Source organism: Melanerpes formicivorus, unplaced genomic scaffold, assembly GCF_026170545.1.
Source record: "Melanerpes formicivorus ecotype bairdi unplaced genomic scaffold, bMelFor1.0.p_v2 SCAF_8, whole genome shotgun sequence".
Classification (NCBI taxonomy): Eukaryota; Metazoa; Chordata; class Aves; order Piciformes; family Picidae; genus Melanerpes; species Melanerpes formicivorus.
The window spans coordinates 10,654,480-10,679,050 of NW_027142360.1; the positions used below are offsets into that span (position 1 = coordinate 10,654,480).

Here is a 24,571-nt window from a genome sequence, read left to right on the forward strand (position 1 = left end):
ATTTATGGCTGTTGTGGCCTTAAACTCAGTGATTTCTCCTGTATGCTGGACTGAGTTGGCTTAAGACTGCTAGAACAAATTGTAGTGGCATTCAGAAGCCTGACTAGATGTGTTCCCACAGGAAATGAGGTGATTGCTGTGGACTGGAAGGGACTGAAAGATGTGGACCAAATCAACATGGACAGCACTAGTTCACTGCATGGCAGCAGCTTCCATCGACCTTCTACTGAGGTGAGTACCTGTCCTGGACCCACTTTGCAATTGCAGAGGTTGAGTGCTTTTAACCACTTGTGACTGGAGTGGAACAGAAGATGTAAAAGACAGGGACAGTTCTGACAAGCCTGGAGGTGCTATCTCAAGGGCTAGTTCATTTGCTCTCTGGGATACCTGACTTTTCAGGTCTCTAAGGTTACAGGTATGCAGGCATGATTAGTGATAGAATCATAAAATGGTTGGGGTTGGAAGGGATCTCCAAAGGTCATCCAGTACACTCTGCACTGCATGAAAAACTGGCTGATGGCTGGGCCCAAAGAGTGGTGGTGAGTGGAGCTGTCATTAGTGGTGTCCCCCAGGGTTCAGTACTGGAGCCTGTCCTCTTTAATGTCTTTATCAGTGATCTGGATGAGGAGATTGAGGCACCCTCAGTAGGTTTGCAGATGACACCAAGCTGTGTGGCTGTGGCAGTCTCCTAGAGGGTAGGGAAGCTTTACAGTGGGGTCTGGACAGGTGAGACCGAAGGGCCAAGGCTCATTGTGTGAAGTTCAACAAGGCCAAGGGCCAGGTCCTGCACCTGGGTCACAACAACCCCATGGTAAGCTACAGACCTGGGGAAGTATGGCTGGAAAGCTGCAACTTGGAAAGGGACCTGGGGGTATTGGTTGACAATCAACTGAACAGGAGTCAGCGGAGTGCCCAGGTGGCCAAGAAAGCCAATGGCATCCTGGCTTGTGCTAGAAACACTGTGGCCAGCAGGGACAGGGAGGTGATCATCCCCTGTGCTCAGCGCTGCTGAGGCCACACCTCGAGTGCTGTGTTCAGTTCTGGGCCCCTCACTACAGGAAGGACATTTTGGTGCTGAAGCATGTCCAGAGAAGGACAATGAGGCTGGTGAAGGGCCTGGAGCACCTGGGCTACAAGAAGGGGCTGAGGGAGCTGGGAGGGTTCAGTCTGGAGAAGAGGAGGCTGAAGGGAGACCTCATTGCTCTCTACAGCTACCTGAAGGGAGATTGGAGTGAGGATAGGGACTGCTCTGTCCTGATGACAGGTGTCAGGACCAGAGGAAATTGTTCCCAGCTGAACCAGGGGAGGTTCAAACTTGATATTAGGAAATATTTATTCAGTGAAAGCATGCTAGGAACAATTTCTGCTTTATGAGGGTGCTGGAACACTGCAACAGGTTACCCAGGGCAGTAGCGGAGGCCCCATCCCTAGAGATATTCAAGGTCAGGCTTGACAAGGCTCTGAACAATCTGATCCTAGTAGAGGAGGTCCCTGCTGACTGCAGGGGCGTTGGACTAGATGACCTTTGGAGATTCCTTCCAACCCAAACCATTCTGTGATTCTGTGATCTTAGCAGTCCTTCCCAACCTAAACAGCTGTATGATTCTCTGTGTTGATACCGTAATGGCCGATGTGAGAAATGGGCCTGGTGTACAAGGCAAGAATGAGTCAGAAAGGACAAACTGAGACTGCAAGAGCAAATAAATCCAGCAGAAAAGAATTCTGTAACCGGCTGTCTTGCACTCAAGGTCCGTAGGTGGTGTAGCTCCTCCTTGTGTTAGCCTCAGAACAATGCAGCTCCCACGCAGGGGTGGCAGCAGTGCAGCATCTAGGGAAGAGCTGCTAGGGAAGAGCTGTTGGAAGGGCAGTCTTATGGAAAGGGGCTTGCTTTTTCTCTCTCTTGCTCTGTCATCCCACTTGCTCTTGTGCCTTCAGCATCGTGGTACCTACAGACACCATAATCAACAGCAGGGAATGAAAGCAGCTTGAAAAAAGCATTTTTTTGGGGGAAATACAGCAGCTAGAGTAGTAGCTGTTGATTATGGCAAACCACTAGAGAGATGCATGGCTGTTTGCAGCTTGTGTGCTGTGCTAACGTGGTGTCCCTCTTTGCTTTCTTTAGCAAACACGGACAGACTTCTCCTGGGATGGTATCAATGTGAGTATGTGCCATACTGCTCTTCACAGTTCAGTTGTAGAAAGAGAAGGGGGTGGCTGCCAGTGGATACAGTGGGGACCAGAATGGAAATGTGGCTGGAAGTCTTTAGTGCCACCGAGGTTCTGGGAACTGCCTATGATTCCGAGGATGGTGGTGAATTTTTGTTTGCCTCTGAGTCTTCTGATATTTGATGTTTGGCAGGTATTTAGATCTGCAGGTGGCTATAAAAATTGGCTTTGTCCTCTTTGGGACAAATGCATAACCTTTCATGTCTTCTATTTTTGAGATTTCTGGTCCCAGCTAGATAAAAACGGTCTCTTATAGCATGTCTAATAAATCTGTAGCCTTTGATTAGAACATCACTTGATCTTCTCCAGGAGTTTGGGAGAAATGTGTCCTTCATTTTCAGTTGCATACAGAAGTAGAAGAATTCTTCATGTCCATTGGGAGATAGTCAGCACCAGCTGACTTCAGTTAGCAAGCAGCAGAAGAAACAAGCAAATGTTTTAATAACCCATGTTGCTTGTTGCTCTTACTACCTCTGCCATGAGAAAAGATGTTGTGTTTTGCTTCTTTTCTTTTCTTTTTTTGCTAATGCAAAGCCAGCATCCTGGAAAGGGAATGATGCATATTAGGGCTTCCAAACTCACTGGGTTTTCTGCTTGGAAAGCTTCAAAAATACATTCACAGGACTTAGCTTGATAGTTTTGTACACTTGGAAATGCAGGGTTGGAAAGCTCCATTTTTCATAGGATAAGCATTTTCAATGATCTGCTATCTTCTGATTCTCTGTAGTTTGAAAGCATTTGGAGCACTGGATATCAATAGGACTTAGATTTTTAGATGACCCCCACCCTCTCTGTCATTGTGGCACTTGCCTCTTGGCATAGTTTGCCCAGGCTCAGGCAGAGGAACAGGTTGTGCAGAGAAACAATGCTGGGTGCAACAAGTGTCTAGAAAAGTGTCTAGGAAAAGTGTCCTTTTTTTCCCTCCCTTCACCCCCATCTAGCTGAGAGCAAGGTACACAAAGCCATGTAAAAGAGAGTTTCTCTACTTGCAGTTTCCCATTTTCAAACCCATTCTTGATCCATGGAGCTCTTTCTCAGTGTAGTTCACAGATTCCCAGATTGCATTGGATTGGAGAAGACCCTCAAAGGTCATCTTGTCCAACCCTCCTGCACGCAGCAGGGACACCTCCAACTAGATCAGGCTGCCCAGGGCCACATCCAGTCTGATCTTGAATGTCTCCAGGGATGGGGCCTCAACCACATCCCTGGGCAACATGTTTCAGTATTTGACCACTCTCATTGTGGAGAACTTCCTCCTGATGTCCAACCTAAACCTACTCCAGTTTGAGACATTCTTTGGTATCAAAACTGGCTCATGAATTTGCTTCCCATCCTATTCATTCCTTCCTTAACATCACAAGTCTCCAACTTTGTACTGGTGGAGACCTTCTGCGGTTTGCTTTCTTTTGTGGACCCTCTCCATGAAGTGGCCCCAGACTGTCTCCAAACAAATGAGTGGACACTGAACAGCAGCACCCAGGCAGGAATGACCAGTGGGGGCATAGAGAGTGGGGACAAGCTTCAACCAGAGGAAGTGCATCAAGAAATGCATCATGGAACATGGGCTGTGTTCTCACTTCTTATTGTTCTTCCTCTGCTTTCTGATTTCTGCAGCTCACACATTATGCACAGACATAACAGGCTCTGAAGTTACAGGATGCCTTAGCTTACACTCTGCCTTAGGTTGCACTCAGTTTCCAGAGAAACTTCTCTCTCGTTCTGGCAGCTGGCTCAACATCTTCACAATGCCTTCCTTTGTCTTAAGCTATTTGCCTGCCCAATTGTTGCTCCACTCACCTTTCATGGGCTATGTGCCTATGAGCAAATGCTTGCTTCATATCAAGATTTACCCTTTCCAGTGTCATGGTCACTACTTTTGAGTACCTTTCTCTTGTTTTTTTAATGTGCTGGACTTGATTTTCAGAGAGGTTGAAATGGAGAGCAGAAGCAATGCTTGTTGAGCTCTTGAGGAAAAGGAAGCCTCACATGCAATGCCTGGCATCTCTGAAGAAGCCTGATGAGTTCTTCTTGAGGGACTGTTTTCTGATTCTGTTTGTGACTGCTGCCTGTCCCCAGAAAGGATGATCCCCTGTCATGGATGAACATGGGGAGAGAGTAAAGGGAAATTAGCATAACTGTAGGCATCACTGTTTTACAGGTGGTTGTAGATGCTTGAAACAAGGACACACCACTGATAGTGTCATGTTCATTTTGTTAAAACTGGAAGAAATAAACCCCAGAAGTAGCACATAAAAATTGATGTCTGTACTGGAATGCAGTATGAACCATTGCTGCGTCTTGCTTGGCTCATTGTCCGCTCCCTGAGCTGTCCATCAGCCATGTCTTGTGTTTCTAACAAAGATTTGGGAACAGGCAGCAGGCAAAGGGAGGCTTACCACAGCCTACTTCTGCCTCTCCCACTGTCCTGGCCTCACTCAAGGCTAATGTTACGCAATATCCAGCCCTGGGTAACTAGCCTCTAATTTTTCCTTCTCTTCTTTTGTTCTTTTTTCTTGTGGCTTGCTTCTGCTCCTCATCTTCCTCCTGCCTTCTGGAATCCTTATACTGATTTCTCACTCCAGTTAACTTCCTTTTTTCCTTCCTGTATATCATTGCTTCATCTTCTCTCTCTTTTCAGCTCTCCATGGAAGATACGACCTCCATCCTTCCCAAGCTGAAACGCAACTCCAATGCTTATGGGATTGGGGCTTTGGCTAAATCATCTTTCTCTGGTGAGGTCCTCAAAATTTGAGTTTATCCTTGGCAGCTTCTCTCCACAGGCCTTTGTGCTTCTTCCTGTACCTCTCTGTTGCTGTCCCAATTGCTCCTTTCCGACTCATGCCTTAGGGGCATCTTCACCACCATGGTTCTAGACAAAGAAATCTCTTAGTTGTTGCCGTTCAAAGAACAGATTTGTCTTATTCCTGTTGGTTTCTCACCATGCACTCCAGCTCAATTGCTTCCCCTCAAACAGTCTTGAGTTTAACCTCATTTTCTATTTCTTAGTTTGTTCACTTCCAGGCTCCATCCTTCATGCCTAATACTGTCCTAAATGGATTCTAGGCAAGGAAGGGAATGCTCTTTCATATTTGGGGTTTCCCTTTTTTTCTCCCTTCCCTGAGTCCAAGGAAAGATGGAGAAACTCTCCTCAAAGTGATAGAGTGAAAGGTGGGAGACACTCAACCCCAGGCCTGAACCCTGTCAGGAAAGTGGGAGAGAAACTCCTCTTCCAAGAGAGGTAAAGAGCAGGGCACACTACCCTGGAGCTGTGTAATAGCCCCTCCTTGTTTTCTGATGTCTGGCCCCTTAGGGATATCTCGCAGCATGAAGGACCACGTCACAAAGCCGACGGCCATGGGGCAGGGCCGCGTGGCTCACATGATCGAGTGGCAGGGCTGGGGCAAAGGCAGCAGCCAGCAGCAGCAGCACACCCACGAGACCGCGCGCAAGGACGCCGACGCCTACTCCGACCTGAGCGATGGCGAGAAGGAGGCACGCTTCCTGGCAGGTACCCTGGGGCTGGGCTGCTTGGCAGGGCCCAGGACAGAACTCCTGAGAGACTGAATGGCAGGAGCCTGGAAGAGACACGCAGGAGAGCCTGTGGGTGGTTCAGACAGGCGAAGGAGAGAGAGGCTGTCGTTGGAGCCTTGCTAGTGGAATGCATGATGGAAAGGGTGAGGGCCAGCTGTGGGTGATGGGTGTTTCTGAGACAGGACAAGAGAGGGACAGTGTGACCAAGAGATGAGGTTAGAGAGGGTGGTGACAAGTGGAGAATTTCACAGAGCCCTGCTTCCCCTTCCTGTCTCTTTTGGCATAGGAGTGATGGAGCAGTTTGCTATTTCTGAGGCAACTCTGATGGCCTGGTCCTCCATGGATGGTGAAGATGTGAGTGTAAACTCAAATCAGGAGAACCCAGTAGGCAACTACTCTGAGAACTATCAGGAGCTAATGGAAAGCCAAGGTGAGTTCCAATGCCTCTTGCTAATCTTGGAACATCCCCTTCCTGCTCTTGTTATCACGTTGCTCTCTTTCCTTTTATCCTGTTTTATTTTGTAGCCTTAATTTTTGGGATTGGGACCGGGATCTAGCAGAGGAATCACCTACTTGTGGTGCTGTCCAAGAATCTAATCTTAGCAGGGAGGCTCCAAAGCCCAGTTCCTTTGCCTTTTTTGGGTACAGCTGTGAAAAGCTGCCAGCTCTCTCAGTTGTGGGTACAATCAAGTTCATCACCTATTGCCTAGAAGCATTTTTTCTGTTCACCCTCCTCCCTCGCAGAGGCTGTGTGTGCCCTGTGCAGCACAGTACCATGCAGAGGCACTCAGGCTATGTGAAGGAGCCAGCCTGGCCTGGAGAGTGTCTGACTGTGTTGTTTCCCTCCTGTCCTTGCAGAGCATATGGCCCAGACGCAGTACGATAGCTGGCCTCACTCCTACGTCTCGCAGGGCATGTATTGCTTAGGTTCATCTGATGCCTGGGAGACCAGTGACCAGTCCCTCATTGCTTCCCCAGCAACTGGCTCATACTTAGGCCAGAATTTTGATGAGTCCCAGACAAACCTTCAGGAAAGCATTTTGATTCAGAGCAGTCTTCTCCAGCAGCAGCAGCTGCAGCAACAGCGACAGGAGCAGAACTTCATCCAGAGCACAGGCCTGGTCCACGTGTGGCCCCTCCAGACTGCTCAGGGTGGCTGTGGGGCCGAGTCCAGCACGTACATGGAGGACCACATTGAGGATGAAGGGAACCCACGGCTGGAGAAGGCTCCTCTGCTAAACAAGAAGCCCTCTCCAGAGGAGGACGATGCATTGTGCCGGGACCTGGAGTCACTGTCTCCTCGAGAGGAGGTGGAACACGCTGCACTGAGCCGCAAAGTCTCAGATGTCACCTCCTCCGGGGTGCAGTCCTTCGATGAGGAAGAGGGAGAAACAAACAACTGATGCTTTCTGTGAAGTTCTCATCCATGTTGAACCAAGAGAGGGGTGGCAAGGAGTAAAATGACAGGAATTCTTCTCTTCAGCTCCCCATACCTGTGAGCAGACACACCTTCCATTCCGGACCTGTAATTAGTTTTTTTTTAACCAAGAGGAAAATCTCAACGTAATTGACACGTGAAGACCTCTTCTTCCTCTCCACCATGGACAGATGTTCTTGACTTTTGTTGCTCTGGGCAATACATGTGTGAGGTGCTTTGAGAGATCTGGATTGGTAAATAATTTCTAAATCTTTTTAATACAAAGTCTTGGCTGTGGATGCAGCATCTGCTGGTACTGGGAACATAGCTGATAAGGCAGGCCTGGTACAGGGAGCGGCTCTGTGACCAGAATCCATGCTGGCAAGAATGGACATGGCTCTGTGGACATGGCCCCCTTTGGTAGAATATCTGAATATAAACTGGTTTAAAATGAAGAGATGGCTTTGCAAGTATAGATTGCACTAGTGTTGTGATTGTGGCTGGTACAGAGGGTAAGGCTGTATTTGATACAGACTGCACTGAGATGAGAGGTTTGCTGTGTAAGCACATCCTCAGCAGCACCTTGCTATGAAACTGTAGTGTCTATGGATACAAATGGCACTCTGCTGGCACAGGCTGTGCTGGAGCACAGCTGGTGTGGCTCTGTGGGCAGGGCTCTCATAGGGCATGGAAGGATGGACGCAGATAAGAATCTAAGCCTGCTCTCAGACAGTATGTTTGGGTTTCTTTCTAATCTTTCATTTGTTTGTTTTTCTCTTTGACATTTCTGCCTTCCCAGGAGCTGGCAAGAGCAGGGTGTCCTTTTGGCACTGGGCACCAGATGCCAGTGGAAAGAACATTTTCAGCTACGGGGACAGTCATAACAAGCTGGCTCTTGCAAGGGGCTTGGTGCTGCTGCTGTGTCCTTCTATCTTGCCCCTTGCCGGCAGTGTGAGAAGGCCCTGAGAGCAGGCAGCAGATCCAGCAACAGTGTTTACAGCTATGAGATCAGAGATATGCAGTTTACATTGGAGTTTTCAGTTTGGGCTTTTTTTTTAACCTTTTTCTATTGCTGGGTTCCTACTGAAGCAGTTAGTAGTGGGAAAGGCCTGTACTCTGTCCATGACTCACACACTGCACCCTTCCCATTTCTGCTACTCCTCCTGCAGTGCCAAATGTAGCCAGAGGAAAAGGAGGGAAAGGAAGTGTTCTCCTATTTATTTCTTCTGCCTGCCTATGTTTTCTTCTTTTGTTTCCCTACCCCCAAGCAATGTAAATAATGCACAGCACTTGGTCTGTTTGTTCTTCCCTCCCATCCCTTTTTCAGGAGTGGAGAAAGCTGATTTCAGGAGCTTTCCAGGTTTTACGGGTTCTTCTGTTGTGTTAACAAAATATGGCTCCTTGACTAGGGGGAATTCAGTCTCTTCCAATTCCACACCATGTTTTTACACTCCTCCTTTTGGCAGAGGGGAGAAGGGGTTTTTCCCAGGCTCTCACCAGAAAATAAATGGGGGCAAGAACAAAAGAGAAAACTGCACAAGGCTGTTGGTTTTGCTGGAGGACTGAACAGAACCAGCAGAAAGAACCCAAGTGGTGAGTTTGAACTGTGGCATTTCTTGCAAGGGAGCATCAGCAAAGCAGGGGTTTAGATCAGATGCTGCATCTGATGACCTAGAGGGTGGAATTTGCCTGGGCACTCTATGCTGTCTCGGGGGCAACTCTTACCCTGGCTCAGATCTACTCTCTTTCATTCATAATGTATTGATCTCTTCCTTACCTCCTCTTCAGGCTCAGTGTAGTTTAAGATGACAGGCGAGTCCTGCGTGCTCCTTTCCTGATTCAGGTTTAGTCCTAGTGTGTTTGCAGGGAACAATGTCTGAGGAGAGCAAAATGTGGCTGTAGTGGTATCACCAAGTGTCAGAGTTCAGGCAGCTCCTGGCAAGCAAGGCAGATGCTGTCCAGGAATTATGAAACACATGAATGGGACTCTCAGGTAGAACTTTACCTGGTTGGCAGCTGCATGAAGAGTCTCCTCCATGGATGTCCAGGTCTTTCCAGCTAAGGCCACTTCAGGTGGATCTGTCTTCCCTCCCCACTGAACCTCTAAAGGAAAGACCTATTGGGTGTTTAAGTAAGCCTGATAATTTGGTGTAGGTGAGAGCTGAAAGTTTGTGTGCCCACCATTTTTTACCCATTTGTTGGCCTTGCTTACATCTCTCCAAGGAGAGAACTCTTTTCTTGAGTGATGACCTTTCAATAGCTCTTTAAAGATGTTTACATGTTCAGGTGCTAACCCCACCTGGGCAGGAGGGTTTGATAAAGATGATCTTCTAGAGTTCTTGCAGGGCCAGTACTAGCTTAATGTCCTGAACTGTTTTGGGTCTAGCCATGGGGCAGGACCTAGGAAATCACAATAGCCAGAACAGGGCAACATGAGCAGATGACAGATGAGCAAGTGTTCATCTTTCCTTGCTGCTTTTTAAGAAAGCCTTCAGGGAAACAACAATGGTCAGGTCTGGTCCTTTGTGGGGGAAGATCTGCTTGGCCTGTTGCTGTGTTTTCTCTGAACCATTTTGTTCCCATGTGCCTCTCCAGGACCAATCTGGATGTTGATGGCAGCTTTCAGAGTAGCTTCTAAGGATCCTGCTGTGTTGCTTTCAGGACTGGGACAGGTTGGCCAGCTTGCCCAGGGCTCCTTTCTGGTTTAACGTGCATGTGGTATATTTACTAAGCTGTCTGATGGATGTTGAAAGGAGGTGCAAGGCAGTGACAGGGTATTATCTACATGGGGAACCCCCCCAGTTCTATAGAGTTCAATAGGAAGAGCAAACCTATCTGCAGGGTTTATAATCTCTCTGCAGTGGGATAGAGAACTACACCCTGCTGTATAATTCCACAGCTTGAACTCTAGAAACCTGTGCATAGACTCTTGTTCTCTGTGAATTCAGGCTGGTTTGAACACTGCTCTCTACAAAAATGTTCAAGCTTACTAAATGCAATTATTTATTTTTTCTTCATTCACTTTCTGTGAATAATAAAATTTCAGCCTTTTTCTGGGGGGGGGGGGGGGGGGGGGGGAAGTTTAAATGACCTCTCCACAATCCAAATGAGAAGTGTGTCTACATTGGAAGGAGTTTGACTGGAAGGAGCAAGTCTGCCCAGCTATACCTGCTACTTGAGTGAGCATTCTGGAGCTGAACTGGGAAGGCAGTTTGAATCTCTTTGGAAATGGCAAATGCTTTGTGGAACCTGGCCTTTTCTTCTGGAACAGTCTCGCTGCTTGTGTGCATCCAGTGTCAGAGAGAGAGGGATCTGAGTCCACTGTGTGTTTCCCAGAAAAGCCATGATGATACAGCTACACCTATTCAAGCATATGGAAGGCACAGGTGCTCCATGATCAAAACTTGGACTCCAGTTCCTTTATCCTGGTGAGGAGAGACTAGTTGGAGAGAGTCCAGCCAAACACTCAGAGCCCAAATTGAATTTGTGAGGCTGAAAATAAGAGGAAAATATCAGTATCCCTCAGCTACAGTTACTAAGAAACTGAGCCCTACTCTTCATTTACACAACATCTCTGTAAAGCAGAGCTGCACTGCACAAACATTTTGGATTTTCTTGAAGCAGTGGAGGTAGAAGATTCCCATCTTTCCTCCAGCCCTTTGTCTGGTGAAATTAATGGTGCTGAACATGAAGGAAGACTTAAAGACAAGTGACCCTAATTGGAAAAGAACTCAGGTTCCATTGCAAGAAAATTCTCTCTTGCTCCTCTTCCCATGACTGCTGGTTTCTAAGCAGTCACACTGTTTCCCAAGTTCTTTTATATCAATCTTCAGATTTCTTTACAAGCCTTATAAATTCTCTTAAACCACATCAAACTCAGGCTCTGAGATGGAGAAGTCACAGATTCAGATTGGATTGAGTTGGAAGGGACCCTAAAAGGTCACCTTGTCCAACCCCCCTGCACTCAGCAGGGACACCTCCAAGTAGATCAGGCTGGCCAGCGCCACATCCAGTTTGATCTTGAATGTCCTCAAGGACAGGGCCTCAACCACATCCCTGGGCATCCTGTTCCAGTATTTCACCACTCTCATTGTGAAGAACTTCCTCCTAATGTGCAACCTTAATCTACCCTGGTCTAGATTCAAACCACTGCCCCTTGTCCTGTTACCTTCTAAACAGTCCCTCCCCAGCCTTCTTGTAGGTCCCCTGCAGATACTGAAATGCAGCTCAAAGGTCTCCCTGGAGCCTTCTCTTCTCCAGGCTCCCTCAACCTGTCCTCACAGCACAGGTCCTCCAGCCCTCTAATCACCTTCATGGGCTCCTCTGAATCCTCTCCAGGAGGTCCATGTCCTTCTTGTGTTGGGGGCCCCATAGCTGGACGCAGCACTCCAGGTGAGGTCTCACCAGAGCAGAGCAGAGGAGCAGAATCACCTCTCTTGACCTGCTGGCCATGCTGCTTTTGATGCAGCCTGGATGTTTCTTTCAGTTTCTGTGCCTCTAAATCTTCTGGGAAGCTACTGACAAGACATCCTGTTGCTCTTCCCCCTTAAAAACTTTATCTTCACCTTTCATGGTAGGCTTGCAACAGAGAACAGCCTGTTCCTCTGAGCTGTACCTCTAGGCTGATCAAATGGAGCTGCTGTGAAGGAGACAGCCCTCTGCCCTGACTGTGCTCACCTCCCACAGTGCTTGTGCAAGTGCTGATGCAGAGCTAAGCCCACAGCCAGCCAGTTTGGTTTCACCTTAGTATAGAAGTGAAGAGTTGTGAGCTCTGTTGTCAGCAGCTGGGCTTTACATCAGCTTAGGCACTGGGAAAGTGCACATTGAAATGGCTTCATCAGGACGAGTCCAAGCTGCTAAAAGGAGCTAAGGAGCTGCTCCCCTTCTGCCACCACTAGCTGTGTTCTTGTACTGCCCAAGAAGTACCAATGCCAGCACTCCCCTGGCTGCTCAGGAACTGGCCCCTTTGGAAACTAACTCAGTCCCCTGCCAAAATAAGGTTTCAGTGGGTTCACCTTCTCGTATTGATTTCACTTGCTCAGGCAAGCATCACTGCAGGCTGGTAAAACGTGCAGATCATCAGGTTGAATATTTCTTTGGTTGCAGGGGTAACTTAACTTGGCTTAAGCTGATTGTGACTGTCTGTCTGAGAAGAACAAACCCAGCTGGGGTACCAGGGAGTGCATATTCCCCTCTTCCTTCCCTGCTGTTTACCTTAGACTTTCTAGTATGTTGTTACTTGATGTGGGTTTTGTTCTTATTTACTGCCCTGCTATTTCCCTCACTGGTCCCTCCCCATCCACAGGCTCCTTGAGCTAAACCTTTGCAATTGGGCAGGACATGAGTAATGAGGAACTTGACAAATGTGTGGAATTAGTAAATTAGCATGCACAACTCTCATGTGCACTCAATGATCAGACCCCATGGCAGCTAAAGATACTGGTAAGCCTTCTCCTGTAATTGCAAGAGGCAAAGGATTGCACAGAAATGAAGCTGTTGGAGGTCAGGTTTATCTGTCTTTAATCCAGTTCCAATCTAGTGTGAGATCCAGAATGGCACTTCACGCCTGGGCTGAGGCAGTGCATGATGTCCTGTGTACAACCACAACTAAGAAATACTAGTTGTAGGCCCAGAGAGGAGAACTGGAGAGAAGGGAACTGCTCCCTTCTTCTGATAGAGGTCTGAGGTATGGTGGTGAGGCAAGGTAGTGTGCAAAAGTTAAGGCTTGTGGACAGCTCTGTGTGCTCTGTGCAATAGCAAGGAGAAGTTTGGCCAGAGAGGGAAAGACATTGGGAGAAGGACTTGGGAAAAAGACCAAGAGCAGCTGATGTTTACCCAACACAGGGAGAAAGCTACATGGCAGACTCCAGGCAGAATGGGCTCAGGTAGAGAACTGCTAGACAAGCAAGAACTGGTGCTGGAACTCCTTAGTTGGAGCCACATTCATTTCTGTGGGACAGTGATGGCAGAGAGACTTCCCTAAATCTGGACACCTACTGGCTTCTTTTGGATCTTTGGAAAGCAGTTCACAGTGTGTTGAATTCTTCAGAGGAGTCATGTCACAAATGCACTAAGTAAGAACTTAATCATTGTCCAAATGAAGCTGATGTGAATTCTGTTCTTCTTGGAACCCACAAACACCTAAATTTAGCTCAGTTTCCCTTGACTGCAGTATTGGGGATTGTCTAGAAGCAGAAACAGACTGAAATAAATCTACCTCTAAGTGCTGTAGAGAGCAGAGCAACGTTAGCATGGTCTAAGCTCTTCCTTCTGATTTCTCCAAGATGGAATTTCCCTTGTTATTTGTTCAGACAACTCTGGACAGTCTGGCATTGACCCTAACCTGTTGGACTTCTTTGCAAAAGAGAAAGGAAAAGAAGAGAAAAGAATAAAACTCCCATTCCAGTCAGCAACTGGTGGTGGTAAGTTAACAGTTTAATCTTTGACTCTCCTCCCCTGTAGCCATCTGACAGGGAAAGGCAACTGTGCTGTGGCTCAGGGAAAGGAAAACTGCACAGGGAGAATGGGAGTACAGCTGTGCCTGTTGGAACAAGCGGTGCAGGTGGGACAGCCCTCAAGTCTCAGGTATGAATGCAAGCTGTAAAATCAGTGTTAGGTGCCTCTTCTTTAGCATAGGCTTTTCCCAGGCTAAGTAGCAGTGAAGCTGCACAGGAGCCAGAAGGGAACAGTTGGACAGCTGTGCCAGATCTGGGTCTGTGTCTCAGAACATGCCATGGAGCCTAGGCAAAGCTCTTGGGAGCTCTCTCAGCAGTACAGCCAGCTTCGTGCACTGACTGGGGCAGGGATGAGGACAAATGGACATGGGAGACCTGCAGGTGGAACACCAGGATGTGTTTGCATCCTTGCACAGACAGCTTTGCTCAGCACAGGGAACAAAGTGTTATCTTCTCCATGGGCTTCATGAGAAGCTCTGTGATTGTCAGCATTGGTTTGCACAAAAGAGCAGCAGGATGTGATGTCTTTTTCCAGTGCACACACTTACTGTTGGGAGAGAACAAAATTGAGTCAGGCTGTGACTCTTCTGAGAAAGAGTGTAATTACTAAAACTGTACAGACATCAGAGAATGGTTTGGGTTGGAAGTAATCTTAAAGATCATCTAGTTCTGACCTCCCTGCCATGGGCAGGACCTATCTACTGCTGAGTTTTCTAGGAAGAGAGGAGTTGCAGTGTTTTGTGGAAGGAATGCTGCTGAGGATCTTCCTCATCTCCTTTGGCTGGGGACATTTTAGATGCACTCTTGTTTTTGCTTTCCTGTGAAGGATCAAATCTCCATGTTAGCAAGACAAAAACATCTCAATGTCTTTTCTCCCTTATGGAGACAAGATTGTGCACCAAGTTTTACTTCTGATACGATAAAGGCATCTAGTCCAGATTCACCGAGTTCATTCTGGAGTCATTTTCGTTGGGCATGAAATCTAGTCATGACTTAAGAACCCCCTTCCAGAGCTCTGCTAAGTTCCCATGAGGCAAGTCCAGGTGAATCCTTCTTTTCAGATACTGCATGTGTGAGCAATGCACCAAGCCAAAAGCTCGTTTGCAGGTGTATATTCTTTGGCTTCATTTGTTTTTCTTCTCTAATTTGTGGATGTTGTGCATGACTGGAGGTCTATGGGAATCCCTGCACTATGAAATTAAGGCTCAAAAATAATTTTACAGGGAATAGGGTTTCTCTTGTTTCAGCTGTTGTTTTATTTAGAAATGGGAGTGTACAGACTGAGGACTTGGGAGGTATCAAGGGCAGTGGATGGGACTCTAAGGGGTGGCATGCAGAATGGGTTCCTGTATCATGTTTAAAAGTAATTAGAGGCTTGGCACTTCAAATGTTGAATTCTCAGCATCTGAAATTGCTTTAGCATCAGCCTATGGGGCAGTGGAGATTGCCCCAAGGCAGTTTCAAGGAGCTTCCCTCAGGCCTGCAGACATTTTCTGCAGGGGAGAGGCTGCATGCTGTGCTTCACGGGCTGCTGTTTACAGAGGTGTTTGATGTTTGGGAGGAGAGTAGGTGAGTGGAAGTCAAACCAAAAGGGAAAGAGACCCACTATTGAGAGCTTTCATCCTAACCATGTCCCACACTAGCCCTTGATAACTAAAAGGAGTCTGATTTGCCTTTGGTCTTCCAGCTCCAAAACATGTTTGCCTGAAGATTTTTGTTGGCTGTGTTCGCATGTTTTGATACTGTGACTGTGAGCTACCGGCGTGTGCCTGTGCCAGCACACGCGCACGGGCGCACAGCACACGACCCTGCGGCACGCTGCGCCTCCGTGCCTGCCTGTGGCAGCAGCCACAGCGAAGGAGGGGAGGCAGCTCCAAACAGCATGTACAGTCCTGTATGGAGTTGTTATTAAACAGATGTGCTCTTGCCAGCCTGGCTCCTCAAAGCGTTTTCTTTCTGTGGGGCTGCTTCCAGGGGAGCTGTGTCTGAGGAAGGAGCGTCCTAGGATGAGGGGGTGGGTCTCAAGGAGAGAGTCTGAAGGAGACCCATGGTGGCTTGGAGAAGCAGCCCAGAGTAGGACATATATCATACACTAATTCTCGTTAAGGTAAGAACATCTTGTTTGGCTACAGAGGGCTAAAATTCCCTGCATGCCTGTGGCTGTCACAACGCAAACCCCAGGCTCTGGTGGCAGATACGGTGATAGCATCACATGAGTGAGATCCTCCAGTTTAGCACAGAGTGAGCTTTCCTGTTATGCTGAAATGGCATTTTCTAGGTGGTACATGTAAGCTTTGTCCTGATGGTGCCACACAGACACATCTGGTGGCAGATGTGGACACAAGTTTCGCAACAGGACACAAAGAGGAGTCTGATGCTAGGACTGTGAAAGGCACTGATACTGGACAGCAAGGCTCTGGGGGTCACAGTTCACTTCTATTCTCAGCCTGCAGTCCTTTTAGCAGCTTGGGGAATTGGTTGACCAAGAGGGAAAGCAGCATCTCTGCACTCCCAATATTGTCTCATCTGCTTATGATGTAGAACCCAGGAGATCTTTGGTTACCATATGAGAAGTTTAAGGCCCTAGCCATAAAAAGTAAAAATTGTTCAGGCAAATCTGTCTCATCCTGGAGCCCATCTCCATGTGTCTTCTTCATCTGAATCACCACCAAGTCTCTTAGCCTTGTTGTAACCAGCCAAAGCCCTGTCTCGTCTCCTGTCAGCTTTAAGTCCTCCTTAGTTTTACAATTCCTTATACTGATGAGTTTCAAACCAAGAGTCCTGCTTTCACATTCAGCCATCTGCCATCTGAAGGGAAGAGTTCAGCCTTTTTGCTACATTCCAACGACTAGCCAAATGACCTTCATTAGCTGAATGTCAATGAACTGGCCATCAGTTGGGATTAGGATTAGAGACAATGCCAGATGATTTAGTTATTTATCTAAGCTTTCTGCTCTTAGGGAGATTTTTCATACTCATTCTTCTCTGACTGCTATGTGGTGAGCACCAAAAGTAGTTCAGTGGAGTTGAGAATCCTGCAGAAGCTCAGCAGTATTGCAGTGCTTGGAGAGGCAGTGGCAAGCTTGGTGTTGCATGAGTCTCTCTCCAAAACAGTGATTCTGAGCACCTGCACTAGCTGTCTGGGAGAAAAGCAAGCTCCTGTGCTTCAAACAGCCTTAGACATTCTTGGTTTTCAGTGCTTGTGCTTGGATTTGTGGGGACAGGTCTGAGATTTGACTTAGTAGCTGAATGGGAAGGCCTCAGTGCTGATTAAAATGCTGGGGGTATTTTGGGTTGTGGGGGAAAAAGTGGGGTCTGGCTCTAGGTAACCAAGTCTGTGCTGCTTGGTTTCATAGTGACAGATCAGCATGACTTTGTTTGCTGGACAACGGTTTTGAGTTCAGACTTTGAAGGGGCTTACTGAGATTGCCTGAGGTGGTGCAAGCTTAGAGGAGTTCCCTTGTCAACGGTTCAGTGGGAGTTTGCTTCACGTGTCCAGTTTTGGGCTCCCCAGTTCAACAGAGACAGATCTGCTGGAGAGAGTCCAATGGAGGCTCTGAGAATGACTGGGGACTGGAACATCTCTGCTGTGAAGAAAGACTGAGAGAGCTGGGGCTGTTCAGTCTGGAGAAGAGAAGGCTGAGAGGGGACCTTATCAATGCCTATAAATAACCTGAGGGCTGGGTGTCGAACTGAAGGGGTCAGGCTCTTTTTGGTGGTGCCCAGTGGTAGGACAAGGAACAACAGGTAGAAGAGGTTCCTGAAACACAGGAGGTTCCACCTCAACACGAGGAAGCAATTCTGTATGGTGAGAGTGACGGAGGCCTGGAGCAGGCTGCCCTGCAAGGTTGTGTGGTTTCTTTCTCTGGAGACATTCTAAATCTGCCTGGATGTGTTCCTGTGTGACCTGCCCTAGGTGATCCTGCTCTGGCAGGAGGGTTGGACTGGATGATCTTTTGAGGTCCCTTCCAACCCCTGACATTCTGTGATTCTGGGATAGTTGACATCAGCTCAGTGAAGATACTAGTGGTAAAATGGAAGTGGAAGCATCTTCAGCCACCACAACCCCTCTCTGCAGTGTCTTTTGTCCCTGTATATATATTCATGTTTGCTTACTACTAATGGTGCAGGTGAGTGCTGCATCTGCTCCAAGGGTGGGAGGACACCTGGAATGCCTCCACAGAGCAGCAGTAACAGCCACCTTTTGGCTTCCCTACAGAGCAGTCCAGCTTCTTCATGGTCACTCTGGGATAGGCAAGGGCAATAGGGATGGAGAGAGGTAGGTGTGCACCTGTGAGCACAAATGTGTGTGCTCTAGTGCTCTCAGGTGACAAACCTCAAGAGACTTTCCATGTTAGCTTGTGTCTCACTCTGAGCTTCCCACGTGCTTCTCAACGTGCTTAATTTTTGTTCCACCTTCTCTCCCCCAGCTTGCAATCTGTCTGTCGTGACTCACACATTCTCTGGCTCTGATTTAGACTCCATCTGCTTTTCCAGCCAGTCAGGTCCCAGTTCTTCTGTAACACACTGTAGGAGAAGTGTGGGACTGCAGCAGAGCAGGTACCTGTACTCCAGAGAGGAGACGGAAGAGCACTGACTCCAGCCTCAAACCTTCTCCTGGTCTCTCTGTCTCAGTGCAAGCATTTGGCTGACTCCAGGTCTGTGCTCGCTGATAACAAGGCTGGGGCTGCCTTGGAGAACCTTGTGCTGCCTCCCAGGGTGTGTGGCCTGTCAGGGCAGATCTGGGCTCAGTGTTGCCACTCACTGCACACTAATGGTTTTTAAAAGGAATATCCTTTCTCCCCTGCTTATTTAAAGGCCTGTCACAATCCCTGAGAAGAAGCTGCAGTTGTTCTGCCTCTTCTTTGCAGGCAAGGGAAGGTGACACATAGGTAGCAGAGAGGCTGTGTCCTAATGCCTGGCAGCCGGACATGAGCCACAACCCTCTGGGGGAGGCAAGCAGCTGGTGTGCACGAGAGATTTGCCCTCAGATCACCACTGTCTTCTCATAAGGACAGGATGATCTCTGGACCGAAGATCACTGAGGCAGGGGAAGGCTGCCTTCCCCCTTACAGAGGGGAATCATGCCTCAAAGCCAGTACAGAGCTGATGGGCTCTGAATGCCAGACAGCAAAAATAAATCTGTCTCAGAGAGACCAGCTGGGGAGAGTTCTCTCTTCTGTAAGCTTGTCATAGACTCTCCCACCCATGACCATCAACAGAGTGGAATTAAAGCCAGGAGGGAATTTTCCTAGGAAGACTGGTTAGAGGCAGTGATAATTTCTACTTGCTCCTAATACAGTTTATGACAATAAGTACCTGGTGAGGTAAAACTGGGCCCTCTAGGTTAGATAATGCTTATCTAGGTTAGATAATGCTTCACTAACAGCAGGAAAGGGGATGTGGCCCAGCATCTGGGAGAATACCCCCGAAGAACACATTTTCAGAGCCTGCATTTATTCTCTGTTGCTGATAAATGGAAACACATCCAATATGCTGTTTGGAACTGCATCAAAGTGCCATGACACCAAAAATATGACAGAAAGTAAGACAAAATTTGCAGAATACACAGATTTGGGTTTGCCTATTTACTGAGAAAACCTCACAAGGACAGTGAGTAGAACACAGCAGCACCTTAGGTTTGGATGCTAAGGTTTGGCATGCATGACACGAACTGACAAGATACCTTTTTGCAAGATACAGATCAAGATCTGCTCCAGATTTAGACCTAGAATAGAAAGTGATGCTGCAGACAAGGCTTGAGGTCTCTGCTGCTAGTCACAGTGGAGACAAGTTGGCAAAAGAGGGAGCTGGAATTCTCAGATCTGAGGTATGCAGAAATATGTGGGCAGCAGGCAGGGTGGAACTGCTAGGAAAGAGCAGTTTTCAGAGAGAATCCTCTTCTCAAAGTGTAGCAAATGTGGCTTCCCTCGGCTGTGTTTCTTGGCACCCTGCCAGCACTCCACAATTCTTTTTGAGTTCCTGTATTTTAAGACTTTAACATTTGGTAAAAATTGTGACCAGTGATCCAAAGAGACAGACACAGGGATGTGAAGTGCAGATGCGGTCGTGCTGCTTGACTCCTCTTCCTCCCAACACCCAACAGGCCTCTTAACATTTTCCCCATGCTATTTAAAGATTCTGCAGATTCTGGGAAAGCCAAGAGGCTTTCCTACCTTCCAGTGCTTTTCTTAGAGCCCTGGCAGAATTCAAGATGTGAGACAGACCAGATATTTTCCTTCCATCTGTTTCAAGGGCATGGCTCAGCTAAAGGACAGAAGAGAAGCTCCTAACTGCACCCCCATCCAGGAAAATCCCAGAGTGAAAACTGAGGAAGGGATTCTACATGGGAATGTTTGGGGAAGATGCAAGATAAGAGCTAGAGAAAAGGACCTGCAGCAACATGGACAGGACTGCAGTATGAAGCACCAATATGCTTCTATGCTGGAGGCCTGGCTGTGTTTACACTGGTGCATGCAGACCAGCTGTGCCTGGAAGGATGACACCAATGGAGAGGGGAAGAGCTGCTCCCCCTCTACCTTCCATGTGGCAGGTTGACCCAGAGCATCCTGACTGTGTCCAGCAGTGTTAACATCCTGCCACAATCCCTTCTGCCATGTTATGCAGACTTGGCAGAGCCTGAGCACTATGAGCCTGTCCTTAGCCCCCTTGCAGTCCACATTTGACTCCTGCACACCCCCATGCAGTCCAACAGCAAAAGAGTCTTTGAGCAGAGGACAGCCAGGAGAAAGGCTGAGTCCAAAGCCCCTTCTCCCTGAATCAGTCCTCTGCAGGGATTGCAAAGAACATCCAAAAGCTTCTCTGTGAGGAGCAAACACAAGAAGGCTGGCTCAGCTGATGGACTGCTCCCTCCATGCCAGCTATAAGTGGACATCCTCATCATCTTCATCCTCATCCAGGTCAGTGGTACGTAAGCTTATGTCCTTGAGGATGTCTGAGATGTTTTCAGCAGCCGGCCCTGTCAGCTCCATCTCTTCCAACTCTGTATCAGTGGTGTAAGTGGAAGACAGGACTTCCCCCTCTTCATTCAAGTGTGAGGGCTGGGGGGTGTCCGAGCAGGCAGGCAGGGGGCTCTCCGTGCCCAGGTCTGCTGCCTGCTGCGCCGCCTCGGCGCCGTTGTCTTGCTGGCTCCACCCCAGCGTGTCCCTCCGGCCCGGAGCGGTGCTGACCGAGGGCCGCTTGGTGTCGCGGAAACTGGCCAGGGGCGGGCGCAGGCGGACCCCCGATCGTGTGGAGCCTTCTATGGCCTTCTGGAGCTGTGAGGAGAGAACAAGCTGGGTGAGAGGGAGGCTGGCCCTTCCCTGCCCGGCCATACCCTTTGCAGGGTAAAGGGAGTACAACTAGAGCCCCACCCCTGGGGTCTGCAGAGGTCTCTTACGCTGGTGGTGTGATTTGTCATTCCACAGTAAGTAACAAAGTCCACGCCAGTTTGCAAGACAGTAAGAGCCACTCAGGTAAGTTCATGAAGAGGATGAACCATCTGACATCCCTGCAAGCAGTGCCTGCTGCCTCAAATGAAATGCAGCCATCCCTTTGGCTATGTGATTTCCAAAGGGCTGCCTCAGAATTCAGCACTGGGTTGAAAAGGTTGCAGCTGCAGTTCTGTATTTTACAGCTGGATCCTCCAGCACCTCTAAGTTGTTGCAGGTTTTTTTTTTGGGACATTTGCAGTTGATTAGGAGGAGATGAAAGGATCTGTACTTACCTCTTCCAAGGCCAACACTCCCCTCAGCTTCCCCATACTGGTTACATAGGCACGGCTGAGGCCCAGCAAGGAGAACAATGTATGTGTCTATGAGCAAAACCACAGAAGGATGTTTCAGGGACTTTGGTAAATTGATACTTGGTGTTAGAGCTGAGACTTGGGATTCAGAAATGGCAATCAAAAGGTGCACAAGTCTGCAGTTATCCCAGTGAGAAACTGCTTTGTCCCTTCCCTTTGTGTGACTAGCAAATACCACCCTTGGGTCCTTCCTTCTGCTATGCAGCCATTGTTAGGAGTGTGGAGAGCACATCCTCAAGGTCACTCCCATTGTGCATCTGGCAGACACTCACTTCTGCAGATCCTATTTCAGTTAGTGCTGGCAATTACTATAGTCATATGGAAAGTCAAACCCTGCTTGGGTTATTTATTCAATTGCTTGCCTTAACACTAGAAGATTTCTTCTTATCCTGTTTCAGAATATTTCCTGTCAAAACTTAAGCTTCTTGCTGCTTAGCCAGTGCAGTGGAAACACTGGGAACAAGTTATTCCCTTTCTCTTACACAGCCTTCTCCAAAGGCACACTGCTATCAGTCTTTTCTTCTACCCCCTTTATTGTACTGTTTTTCATAGGCCAGGCTTTCTAAAACTTTCAGCATTCTCAGTGCTCATCTGTGGTGTATTTCCAAGCTCCAAGCTCTTGAAGCTGAGCTCTGGCTGAACTTCACCTGTGGCCTTACAGGCTGTCATTCTTTCACAGCCGGAATTTGCCTAGTTGCTTTTTCCCCTAGCATCACAGGAGATACTGAATGTCATGTTCAAGTGTAAAGCAGAGGAAATCTTATTTCCCAGGAAGAAGACATTTTACCACAGAAGAAGATCAGGCTGGTTAAATACAACTTGGTCACAGTAAGGTGAGATATTGCCACTGTCAGCAGTCCCACATTTAGCTTTAGCTGTGCATTACCTTAGACAGTTTGATTATTCATCCCTGCACTCGTTGTGCATCCAAGTTAAGCTGACTTGTTTGTCATTTCTGAGCTTCTCATTAGCTCTTTGTTTCATGAGATGGATGAACCTTTCTCCATCTGCATTCTCTAGGTATGACACCTATGTTCTTAAACATAATGCTGATGGTTTTCAGATTACTTTAGCCAGTCCTTTGAAAAAACACCAAACTCCTCTTAAGCACATAGCAACCTGTTCTTATTTTGCTCAAGGCTGAGATTTTACCCCTTTGATAACAGTAATTCATTCTGTGCAAGGGTGGCTGTTCACATTAAATGAGCACTGTAAAAGTGCACTTTTGCATCAGTAGGCTGCTTTCCCTTTCCCCTGAGTACAAGCCCAGTCTTCCTTTACTCCTGATAGAAATTGATTGCTTTTATCCCCAGTGCTAACTCAACAAGTTGTAGGATCCAACTTCCTCTTTTCTTGTGCTTCAGTTCAATGAAGAGTCTATGCTATAGGGTGGAGAATCTCCTTGCTCACTGCAGGGGGGTTGGACTAGATGACCCTTGGGGGTTCCTTCCAACCCAAACCATTCGATGAGTCTATGATGTCAAGCAGCAGACTGTACACCCTGACAATCCCCTGGGAAATCCGTGAGTACTCATTGCACTTCTGCATGCTGACAAGGGAGATTGTAAGTCTTGGTGCAATGCCCCTAGCAGCATGGCATGCAACGCTGCTGCTCATGCAGTGAGTGGGACATCTGAGGTAGGCTGTTTTAGTAAATGGACTTATTGTGTAGCTCTTCATTGTGCAGGGGATTGCAGGTACATGCAGAAGGCTATAGGAACCTGCTGGTTTGGTAGTTGTAGGTGAAGACAAGAAACAAGGTGAAGAAGAAACAAGTCATAGAGTAGACTTACAATCACAGATAGGGTGGAGAAATTCAGTGCATGCTTCAGAGAGACATCTGCACCCACCTTGTGCAGGGAAGTGCCTTCCACCAGCTGGAAAGGGCAAGGGTCTATGCGGCAGCTGTCAAAGCACACATCCTTGCTCAGCTCCTCCTGCTCCCAGGCATCTATCTGACACAGGAAAGAAAATTAATCACTCTTGGGGGTAATCAGTAGTGCTGTCTTGTCTACCCAAACTAGCCTCATTCTCCTGGTAATGCTTCTTCCTTCCTATGCTCATCATTCTTCTTACCCATGATATCACATCCTTCAGGTTTCTCATCCCTTCCTTGCCAGATGTCAAATCCCTATGGAAAGAGAGCGATTCCAGTACCCCAGAGGTTTTCTGAGCAGTGAGATTTTGCTCCTTCCTGCTTAAAGAGGGAGTGAGCATCTCAGCTTTCCTGACTGCACCTTCCTTTTGTCATTACAAGACAATGGCTCCTTTGTGTGACAAATGAAAGAGCAATACAGGTTTAGGTAAGGGAGGACCTATGGAGGTCTCTAGTCCAAAGCTGTGCTCACAGCAGGCCTGCCTTCAAAGGTAGATCAGTCAGAGCCTTACTCAGCACATCTGGCAGAACTATCTCTTACTGGGTGACACCTGCAGCTCTAAGAATAGAATGGCTTTAGCTATGTCTCTCTGTGGCAATCCCTGAGACTGTCAGAAGTGTGGGCAAAAGGCAAACTCCATTAACCTCACTCCCCTTCAGCACCCAGTCTTACCTCTTCTGGCCTCATTGTGTCCATGACTTCCATTGGCTCCTGCAGGAGAAAACACTGTTCAGAACAGACAAGGAACCCACAGTTTCACAGAGTGCAGAAAGCAGAAAGTTGTTTGCACAGCCTCCTCACCCTTGCAGTCCCCCCTTTACTCCAGGCAGTGTATGACAGTGTAAGGTGTACTCTGTCCTCACTTGTAATGACTGACTATGGGATGCTGGTGGAGCAATTCAGGTGCCTGAACATGGTCATCTAGTACTGCTTTAGATGGTCTCAGATACCTTACCTGGGGCCCATCCACTGCCCTAGAGTGGATGGGTGTCCCATAGGCTCTGTGTTATACCCACCAACCCTGTGCAGATAGGTCAGATACCCAACAGCATCTTATATGGTACAAGGCAAGAACACTTTTTTGTTTTTCTGTGGTCAAAACTGTTTGCCAAATGGAGCAGAGCTGCTCTTCACCCCAGAGCAGCCACAAAAGCACAAAGTCATTCACTGAGAGAAAAGATGCCCACACTGAGTGCTGATGGTGACCCTGACACCTGAGCTCAAATGGCTCTCCAGGTAGCAGCATGCTCCAGCAGTCACA

At 47.9% G+C, this 24,571-nt stretch overlaps 2 protein-coding genes across 4 annotated transcripts in view; one reads left to right on the plus strand and one right to left on the minus strand.

The window, feature by feature from the left end:
• The window catches only part of FAM131B (family with sequence similarity 131 member B), a 28,209-nt gene extending 17,987 nt beyond the window's left edge, over positions 1 to 10,222 (plus strand). For 2 of the 3 annotated variants that reach the window (XM_068142081.1, XM_068142082.1), the window contains exons 2-7: positions 122 to 231; positions 2,123 to 2,158; positions 4,865 to 4,958; positions 5,537 to 5,734; positions 6,044 to 6,187; positions 6,616 to 10,222. In XM_068142081.1, coding sequence (XP_067998182.1) covers positions 122 to 231; positions 2,123 to 2,158; positions 4,865 to 4,958; positions 5,537 to 5,734; positions 6,044 to 6,187; positions 6,616 to 7,160 — 1,127 coding nt within the window. In that variant the 3' untranslated portion in view covers positions 7,161 to 10,222. Of the gene's footprint in view, positions 1 to 121; positions 232 to 2,122; positions 2,159 to 4,864; positions 4,959 to 5,536; positions 5,735 to 6,043; positions 6,188 to 6,615 lie in introns of those variants that run through there. The other variant, XM_068142083.1, reaches the window with a different exon arrangement.
• An 8,857-nt stretch (positions 10,223 to 19,079) lies between these two features.
• Positions 19,080 to 24,571, minus strand: part of CLCN1 (chloride voltage-gated channel 1) — a 31,010-nt gene continuing 25,518 nt past the window's right edge. Inside the window, exons 20-23 of the mRNA XM_068142084.1 lie at positions 23,983 to 24,021; positions 23,284 to 23,388; positions 21,356 to 21,442; positions 19,080 to 20,906 (exon numbers count right to left, since the gene is read on the minus strand). Of these exons, the coding sequence (XP_067998185.1) occupies positions 20,511 to 20,906; positions 21,356 to 21,442; positions 23,284 to 23,388; positions 23,983 to 24,021 (627 nt within the window). The 3' untranslated portion in view covers positions 19,080 to 20,510. The remainder of the gene's footprint in view (positions 20,907 to 21,355; positions 21,443 to 23,283; positions 23,389 to 23,982; positions 24,022 to 24,571) is intronic.